The sequence below is a fragment of the Penaeus monodon genome, chromosome 7, assembly GCF_015228065.2.
Source record: "Penaeus monodon isolate SGIC_2016 chromosome 7, NSTDA_Pmon_1, whole genome shotgun sequence".
NCBI classification, from domain to species: domain Eukaryota; kingdom Metazoa; phylum Arthropoda; class Malacostraca; order Decapoda; family Penaeidae; genus Penaeus; species Penaeus monodon.
The window spans coordinates 53,303,855-53,314,072 of NC_051392.1; the positions used below are offsets into that span (position 1 = coordinate 53,303,855).

The 10,218-nt window shown below is 36.7% G+C and overlaps 1 protein-coding gene across 1 annotated transcript in view; it reads right to left on the reverse strand.

The window, feature by feature from the left end:
• The window catches only part of LOC119575703 (protein patched homolog 2-like), a 34,954-nt gene that overhangs the window by 475 nt on the left and 24,261 nt on the right, over positions 1-10,218 (reverse strand). The window contains exons 8-21 of the mRNA XM_037923329.1: positions 9,615-9,735; positions 8,564-8,746; positions 8,175-8,276; positions 7,559-7,676; positions 6,873-7,003; positions 5,959-6,214; positions 5,390-5,515; positions 4,911-5,053; positions 4,215-4,317; positions 2,789-2,964; positions 2,480-2,605; positions 2,122-2,262; positions 1,506-1,682; positions 199-228 (exon numbers count right to left, since the gene is read on the reverse strand). Coding sequence (XP_037779257.1) covers positions 211-228; positions 1,506-1,682; positions 2,122-2,262; positions 2,480-2,605; positions 2,789-2,964; positions 4,215-4,317; positions 4,911-5,053; positions 5,390-5,515; positions 5,959-6,214; positions 6,873-7,003; positions 7,559-7,676; positions 8,175-8,276; positions 8,564-8,746; positions 9,615-9,735 — 1,921 coding nt within the window. The 3' untranslated portion in view covers positions 199-210. The remainder of the gene's footprint in view (positions 1-198; positions 229-1,505; positions 1,683-2,121; positions 2,263-2,479; positions 2,606-2,788; positions 2,965-4,214; positions 4,318-4,910; positions 5,054-5,389; positions 5,516-5,958; positions 6,215-6,872; positions 7,004-7,558; positions 7,677-8,174; positions 8,277-8,563; positions 8,747-9,614; positions 9,736-10,218) is intronic.

Sequence of the window (10,218 nt, forward strand, 5' to 3'; positions counted from 1 at the left end):
ATACATGAGTGGGACTTACCTTGCAAATTTTATAAATATTCCCTAAAAATGTAGTTTTCCTTCTATCAGAAAATAAATATCGTAAAATAATGTATAAATATTTAAAATTTACTTTGGTTTCAGCACTTAGAAACTGCATCATTTGGAATAAAAACTGCAAGAACTATAGTAATGATGTCTCATTAATGTTAGGTTTACCTTTCATTGCATTCAAGTACTTCCAGTTTTCTGTGGAATAGATTTTTTTCTGCATTAATTATAAGTTTCTAGAAAAAAGACAACAGGGATTAAATTGTGTTTGGGGAGAAATCTTAGCATATCATGCACAAGGTAGAAAAAATTGCTAAGTAAATCATTGTAGAATTTTAGAGAAAATCATGCAAATCATTGTATGAAAATGAATACAGGCAAAGGGAAATCTGTCATTTATTATTTCAGATGTATCTATAAAGATACAGAAATATGTACAGAAACAGTATAATCATAAGGTTATATAATGGATACAGAAATAGAATAATCATGACGTCACATGTTGTAAACATTAAATTAGAACTAGCATCTTGAAAAAAAAAAAAATTTAATTTGACATGTATTCCATGTAGGACACCTCTGTCTCTAACAAGAGGAAATGCATGTTAGTCAGAAATGTATTTGGGGGGCTTTGTTCTCCAGCTAATACACATATTTTCTTATCTAAAAGTGTATGGCATCACAGCAAATGCACAAGGCACAAGTATCAAAATACCATTTAAATGTATAGTTAATTTTATCCAACAGTTTTTGTTGATTGTAAAAAAAAAAATAAAAACTACATTTGATGAGTATTTTGTGGTAACAACACTGAAGTGTGTTAAAGAAGGTATTTTCATTGAGTATTGCAAAAATGCTCTCACTACCTGTGAGCAATAAATTTGTTCATATACTTTTCAAATTTTCAAGTATAGAGTTTGAATGCATACTATTTTTTTACGTTTTATTTTCTCTTTTTATGTTACACAAATTAAATTTAAAATGATTATATCTATACATACACATCAAATATACAGTGAAAATAGGATACAGCATACGGCAGTAACCATCTGACTGACAAACAAAGAAATCAATGCAAAAAGTAATATTAGAAAGATCAAGTTCAAAAGGGAATAATATAACTATACCCGTCAAGAACTTGCTAAAGAAAGAAGACAAAATTCTGCCAAGCAAGATTTACCAAGTAGGAGTAATACTAGCAGTAACAATGACGGTGATGATGATAATGATAATATTAATAACAGTTATTATTACGGTTATTATTAAATGAATGTATTTGATAAATCTTGCACCTTGACTTTATTAGCAGGAAATCAATCAATAATAAATAACTCTCTACAGAACAAAGAAAATAATCATATGTCACTGAGAGAGAATGGTAAAAAAAAAAAAAAAAAAACATAAGCGCATGCAAACATAGGCTGAAAAAATGGAAACGAAAATCACTCGTAGGACGAATTGGACCTAACGTGCACCTGCGAATAAGTCCTGCCATCGATCACCAGAACGTCTTTGGAACGTTTCTCGACCTCGATGTTTTCGGGAGGGGCATGGAGGTCGTGGGCATAGGGCGCCGGTCCGATGAGGCTGAGGAGGACGGGGAGGAAGACCAGTCCATGAAACACCCCGTAGATGAACACCCCGAAGAAGATCTGGAAAATTTTGGATGCTGGGTTGGGGGGGGATTTGAAGCGTATTCATGTTGACAAACGTATGAAAGGTATGAATAAGAATTTAATATCTTCACAATACCATAGTTTTACTCACAAGGGAAAATACATCTCTTGTATTGTGAAGATATTCATTCTCATTCATACCTTTTATTGGGGGAATTTCTTTGGGGTTTGGGAGGGGAGTGGGGTGAAGAGAGTGTGTGGTGGGGAGGGAAGGACGAAGGGAGAAGGAGAGGGAGGGAGAGAGGGGGGGGGGAGAGAGAGAGAGAGAGAGAGGAGAGAGAGAGAGAGAAGAGAGAGAGAGAGAGAGAGAGAGAGAGAGAGAGAGAGAGAGAGAGAGAGAGAGAGAGAGAGTACAGTGCGCTTGTACCTGTATATGCATCACCGGTTACGAACACTAACATATAAAAGTACAAACCTTGAAAAACGACTCAAACACGTGAGAATCCGAATTGGCGAGGAGGATGAACGCCAGGAACGTAGAGAAGGCCCCGTTTATGACCGCTGGGCCCATCTCTTTCACCGTCCGCTGAACACGTTCGTCTCTCGTTCCTTTTACCTAAAAAAGACAAAAGAGCTTGGAAAAATATGGGGCATTTTGGAGAGAGACAGACAAACAGAGACAGGGAGAGAATATAAGTTGATAGACAAAGGCGATCACGAAAATATATGTGCGGAAAAATAGATAAATATAGATAAAGGACAACAAAATATACAATCAGAAGCTTGACCTCACAAATACACCACAAAAAAAAACACATTTCGTCCCACAATACCTGCATAAAGTGGAGCGCTATGTGTACCGAGTAGTCGACACAGAGGCCAATACAAAGGACCAGGTTGATGCAAGACACGGTGTCGATAGTCAGGTCCCACCAGGTCATCAGGGCCATGACATCGACCTGTAAATTTGAATGAATTTCAATTTCCGTTATTATTATTAGTAATATCACTATTATCACCACTGCTTTATTAATAGCTGAAATCATCATACATGTTTAAATAATACCATAAAAAAAACAAATATGAAGAACTATTTAAGATAACAAGGGAATTAAAGAATACATTATTAATTTTTTACTCACAAGGGTAAGCAAAACACACAAGAGTACATAGACTGAAGACATTATGTTGGCTATAAGGATAAGTGTCATGACGAACACTGCCACCAGCGCCAGACAAAGGTTTCGGACAAGTTCAAATGCGATGATTTTATCCGTTTCCCAACTACTGTACATCATGGCGATCGGGGCTGCGAAATCTGGCGAGAGCAAGAATAATAATGTTTATGGCTTGGTCACACACACACACACACACACACACACACACACACACACACACACACACACACACACACACACACACACACACACACACACACACACACACACACACACACACAACACGAATTCAATTTCGCTAGGGCTTGGTAAGGACGAAGGTTATTTACTAAGGAAATAGCCTTCGACTTCCTCAATAAGTAATCTTGGTATGCTGTTCCTTGTGCATCCTCATTCGAGAACTATTTGCAAGGGAACAATGGATGCTGAGCAATGCGACACATCTGAGGCATCCAGAGTCTCCAGCAAGGTAAGTCCTGTCGTGTTCTTAAGCAATTCCCTATGGATTTCTGTGCAGTATCGAGTATTTCACATTTACATGAGTGCCACAATGCTAGAAAGTCCACCAATTGCTGCTCACCCAGGCTTAGCAAGTGCTAGCAAAGGATGACGCCGACCTCCCTGTCTGCCTTTCCTACATCACCGACCCAAGTCCAGTAATGTAAGTCAGGGAACTAGTACTTAAGAGCCAGTCGTGATCAATCTCTGGAACCTTGCAAAATGCTGGAGAAGGAGGCGGTTTTTATTTCTACTTGCAGCTCCTTAGCCAAAAGCGTTAACAGATGTCTCATAGTCAGATCGATCACAGCCGGGCACCATACTGAGGAGCTAGTTTGGCACAGAACATTTTCCATGTCAACTTTACAAAGATCGGTAGGGGCAAACAGAACAATAGGACACAAGAAGCCAAATGGGTGCTTCAGTCACAAAATTATACGTTAAGTGACAGTGGCTTGAATAGTAAAAAAGTTGCTACCCCAATGATTGTGTGCCATCTCACTCTCTGTTTTAGTAGATCTGCATGACCAAATGCTTTGGAAATTCAAAATTCAATGTAAACGCCTGATGCCACTAATTTTGTCTTAATTAAATAAATTACAACTGTTTAATTTGACTTATATATAGATCTTCCTAGTGATGTATAATCAAGTTCAAGCTCCATCTCGTCAGGCTATAAGCGATTATGTTTTTTTTCGTTTTTTACTGGAACCTCGTTCGACACAGTCAGTATTTGGAATCCTATATAGGGTATTAAAGCAGCAGGCTGAAACCGGTTCTGAAAATATTTCGTTACGTCTGATCGAATAAATACATCGAGAGCTCAAGATCTTTTAAAGAGTATTAATTTCTTCCACTCTAAAGACAAGATCCTTCCCAGTTCGATCCTCACCTGAAAAATTTGCGTTCTTGACCAATTCCTTCGTCTGGTCCATCGCTGAAATTTGCTCAGCTGATCCATCCAGAGATCTGTGGCTATAGTCGAATTTGCTGGCCTAGGAAAACGAGGGTAAACAATGATTAAGAGAAGAAGGAAGATGTAGGAGGAGGAGGAAACGCGAGACAAGTAAGAAGAGTGAGGATGAGTAGAAGAGGTTGGAAAATGAAGAGGCGGAGGAGAAAGCGAAGAATGAAGAATATTGTTTATATGGGGAAAATGAAGAAGCAGGAGATCAAGTAAAAAAGGAGTAAAGAAGGAGGAGGAAGGGTAGGAGAAGAAAATAATAGCTAATTAAAAAATGTAGACACGTATATATATTCACATCATAACTATACAGAATACAATTACGTATACAGTACATTATGTACTATTCATCGTTCATGAGGTTTATGTATTGAACGACATTTACTAGCCTAAACAGCATCCTCTACATATCACACAATACACTACAGTCTTGTTAGATGAAGACAAAATTCTTATTTACTAGTTTACTTTAATCCTTAATACTCGTAAAAAGAAATAAGTGAGCAAAACTTTGAAAACTGGAAAAAAAGAACAAGAAATCTACAATGGAATAACAAGAAATCAAACAAAGAATAAAACAAAATAGAAAATAAAGGAAATAACAACAAGCGGAAAAGAGCTTACGAGTATCGGGGGCGCAGGTTCCATTGCAGTTAAATTGCCGTCGAAATGAAAGTAATTTTGGAAGCGAGAGCCTGATGGGGAGTACAGGAATTCCGACATGGCCATGTTGAAGAAACTCTCGTTCAGTGGCTGTCCTGTGATGTCTGCAAAGAGGGCGATAATGGTGATGGTGGTGACGATTGGTAGGATGATGATGATAGTGACTTTGATGATACGAAAAATATACTAACATATTTCATATCATAATCACATACGGAGAGAGAATTGCTCTCATACAGTTTCCCGATCTTTAGCATTGCAATAAAATACATACAGTATACAGTTGTTTTAACACCACTTGATAGACACCAGTAAAGCATCAAATTTTCTAATTATCCACTTTAATCATCAAAATCCACACATAATAAAATTATCCCCAGGAATGATAATACAAAACCTATTTTCCCCCCAGAAACGAAAACAGAAAGAATACCATCTACCTTCACCAGTGCTCTTGTTGGTATAGTCAACCATGAGGTCATACCAAGAATCTACGATGGAAATGTACTCATTCTCTCTCATGGACTGAGTCAGGTACCCAATCTTCGGCAGTTCTCGGAATAAGTCTCAAGCTAGCAAATACAAGAGTAAGAGGTTGAAGAAAGCGAAGAGGTGGCTTTGCGTTTTATGTCTACGAGTACAGGTTTATCTTCCTTATCGGCGCAATTAATACATTTTGATAGGGAGCTGTTGATTTTGTTATATTATAGATATCCGGAAAATTACACAAATTATGAAATATGGATGGGTCGCGGATATACAGATAGATGGATGTTGATATATATAGAGAGAGATGTATTGGGGATAATCACAACAAAAATGTAAAAATACAGTTAGATATAGATACAAAAATAGATACTTTACAGATATATATGATATAATATGAAAATGTAAATGAATTTACACACAATTATATGTGTAGTGTTGCGAGTCGTCTCTTTCATATCGGAAAGGGTAATAGACTGATATAGATATATAATGGATAATTGCGACGTAACACGAAATTATAAAACCACTAATGGAGTTAATAACTTTTTTGTTTTTTTAGGTTTATATATTAGTAAAAATAGATGAATATATTCTTCCAGCCACGTTTGCCTTGCACCCTCACCTGCTTCTGGGTAGAAAGTCTGGGCCCGAGACAGGAACTGGAAAAGGTATGAAGATTGTGGAATGAACCAAACGGGGTTGAATTCCTGCCTCAGGTTCGTGACGCCCCAGATACTAGTGCCCAGTACGACAGCTGTGACGACCAGTACGAGAGCCTGTTGGCCGTCAGAGGTTAGGAGATTAGGATTAAGTGATGATGATGACGATGAAAACAATGAAAATAATAATATCGTGAGAATATTGATAACCATAACCATAACGTACGTGTTAAAAATCAAAATCAAATTGTTAATGGGGACAATATTCTTACAAGGAAAAAGAGGTTTAGGAAAGTGTATATTATGTTCCGTTGTTTTGAACTTCGTGTTCTTGTGTGGTTATTTGACTTGATGATTTCAGTTTGTTATTCATTTAACATTTCTGTAAGGAATTCATATCTTTTATCTTTATTGTAACAAGGTAAAGGTAGACTTATAATTCGACATTTTTAAAAAGTGGTATTGTTAACAGTATTACTAAAAATGTTATTGGATAAATGAGCTAAAACAAGGCTACCTATATAATATATCAAGAGCAATACACAAGAAGTTTATTTAAAGTTTCCTTCTCTTGGTTCAATCAAATATCTTTCGCTACAGTCATAGCCGAATTTATATACAAGCTAGATTAAGCCTCGCATGACCTTTCAGAATTTACTATGTATTGTATCTATACGAGTGAACGGCATCACCGTTTCAAGTTTTACAAGACCTCTATTTTCTCTCTCCCATTGTATCTACACCATATCTCCCATGCAAAATTCCACATTCCTACCTTTACAGGTTTCTTCAGCAGGTACTTGGAGTAGATCTTATCGAAGAACATCTGACACAGGTCGTACTGGGAGCATTTGTTCGGTGTCCAATTTTTGTGTTTGTAGCACCAGAAGAGTCCGTTGCGGTGGTCTTTTTGAAGAGTAAATAAGGTTGTAGAGTTGAGTTTTGTGGCTTTGCAAGGGTTTAAGTTTATTTTGCGTGTGAAATTTGTGACTTGGAGCTGACATTCGCTTTTTGAGGTGAGTATTAGAGTGAAGAGGTTTAGGTTTCCTTCAAGGGAAATGCGTGGATTGGAGATGTGATACGGGGTTTTGAGGTGGGATTTGTGGTTTCTTCTAAGTGAAATTTGAGGATTACAGGCGTGGGTTTAAGAGATTTTTCATTTATTGGATATATTCTTTTAAATTCAAGAATGTTTGTAATCCTATAGGGATACCGTTTTTCTTAATATGCAATATCTGATATTAATGTTAGAATTAGTGATTTTAATTAAAGGATATCTGCAATCGAAGAGTCGAGTTTCGTAATACCATATGTGAAATTAGTAATTATAGAAATGAAATTGAGCTTTTTAACGTGAAATGTGGGATCATAAAGACGATAATGGAGAACGTGTTCTTCAACATGCCTTTCTGAGAAGAAAACTAAAGCAAAAAGTAAAAATAAATAATTAATAATTCCCACCTTCGAGGCGGCTCTGGTCGAGGGCGAACCACGCGACGAAGAAGGTGGCCTGGAGCATGTACAGCGCAACCACACCCAGCGCGGAGTAGATGCAGAAAGACCGAAGGGCTGGCAGGACCTGTGGTTGTAATGTGATAATACTGTCTCTATACTCACTTTATTTATTTATATTTTTTTTTTTATATATATTTGCATTTGTTTGGTTGAGGCTTGTGATTAATGTGTAACTTTTTTTCTTTTTTGCTTCTCTTTCTGGCTATCTCTCAGTCTATGTCTCTGCCTCTTTCTCCCCCCCCCTCTCTCTCTCTCTCTCTCTCTCTCTCTCTCTCTCTCTCTCTCTCTCTCTCTCTCTCTATCTATCTATCTATCTATCTATCTCCCTCTCTCTCTCCTTTGACTAACCTACCCTTGTTTCCCTTACACTCTCCCTCTCCATCCCAATTTCACTCCTCCCTTTCACCCTTTATACCCCAGGCCTTCTTTCTTTCTCACCTAAATATTCGCATTCTCTCTCTTACTTCCTCCCACACCGTTTTCCTCTACCCTCAGTCAGAAAAAAAAACAATAAACACCAGAAATACTACACAGGCACAGCTTTTGCCTCTTTAAGACTCACGGTCGAGGCGCCGATCGTGAAGGCAGCGAAGTCTGTGAGCGAGGTGACGGTAATGGCTACCCCGGCGTGACGAAGTGCGCAGCCCACTCTTTTCCTTAAGCTCTAGTCTCTTTTCCTGTGGTTGATGAAATATTGGTTTAGTGCCGGGTGATTGTAATATATATTTACTGTATTGAGGAAGTGATTGGTAATATACTTCGTCACAGAAGATGAGCGGGATGTATTCGAAACCGAGTCTGTTTTGGTTTCGAAACAGGTCTCATGTTATCTTGCATTTTATTTTATTTTTATTTTATTTATGTGTTACTTTCTCCCAGTTATTCAAGCTTACTTCACACTCTATATCTAGTTAAGAATACTGATTTCTTAAATCATCCTCCTCCACCCACCTCATGACTGAGATTCTGCCAGCACTGGACAATAACAAACATGTCATCCACTCCTAGACCCAGCATTAGCAGGGGCAGGATGGAGTGCACAGGACCGTAGGCAATCCCGAAGGCGGAGCAGAGGCCGAAGGACACCCCGACGGCCATGAAGGTAGCCAGAAGTCCTAGTAAGGAGAGGACGGGCTGTTCGGGAAGTATAAAGAGTAGATATTATTATTTAGGTATTTAGCTACTTCTCCGTCTCGTGTGACTGATAATAACAGTAATAATGAAGATAATAATAATGGTAATGATGATGATAACAGCAACAAAACAATAATAATCATTATCATAATCGCAATATCATAAAAATAGAAAAAAAAAATCTAACTAATAATGATATCCAAACAACAACAACGATAATAAAGCTAATTACAACAATGATAATAATAAGGGTAATAATAATGATGACTGATGATGATTGATAATGATGACGATGATGATAATGATGATGATGATAACAACAACAATAACAATAATCATTATCATAATCATAATCACAAAAAAAAAGTAGCAAAAAAAAATTATAATGATAACCAAACAACAACGATAATGATATCAATAATGATAATAATAATAATGATAATAATAAAATGATAACAACAACAATAATGATAATAACAGTAATAAGTGTATAAAATATAGTCAAGAACTAACAGTAATGATATTAGTATTATCAGCCACAACAATGATAACATGATTATTATCATCAATTACAACAAATCATAACATAATAATCAACATCCGTGTAGGAAAATTATAAATAAGAATGATAATTCACTACGAAGATGCATTTGTTGTGTTTCAATCAAATCTTTATCAGAAATACAATTATATTTGATGGAGATTCAATCAAAACGTGTGAAATATATCTTTTATGCAGTCGTTCTCAGTCATACACTTTACTACACTTGTCAAAATAAACTACTTATCCGGCATCAATCACGAAAAAAAACAACAGCAAGGAAAGTAGTCATAAACCAAAAATATTACCGTCTGAACTTGAACTCACCCTAGTCTCGACCATGTTGAACTTGCCAAGCATCAGTTGCACGTAGACGAACAATATAATATTACCTATAACGAGGAAGGCAACATCTCCCAGTATTGTTTCTCCGCTGATTTCGCCAAAACTGGGAGAAGAAATAATTTTAATGTGTAATGGTATGTAGGGACAGGGTACCGAGACGTGGTGACAATCTATAGTACGTATATTTCCACTAATTTCTTCGAAACTGGTATTAAAATGGGGAAATTCATTACGAAAGCGTGCAAATTATGTAGTGGTTAGGTGTTGTGTAAATCGTGTTTTTATATGGTCGCATAGACAACATATTAATGATTTGGCAAGTTTTCTATGTAGATATAGCACTTATCCCATTTAGTAACAATCTTTATTGTCACCCAAGCTGCCATATTAACAATATAACCAGTTATATACCCATCTTAATAATATAGGCAGCTGCGTATGTTAATGATTTAGCCACTTATTCAACATTAAATAACATGACCAACTGTCTATATTAATTTACTCAGACCTTTTTTTAACAGGACTAATCATCCAACCTGCCAAGGAAACAACCTATTTACCTATCATTCACATCCTTACTTCTTAC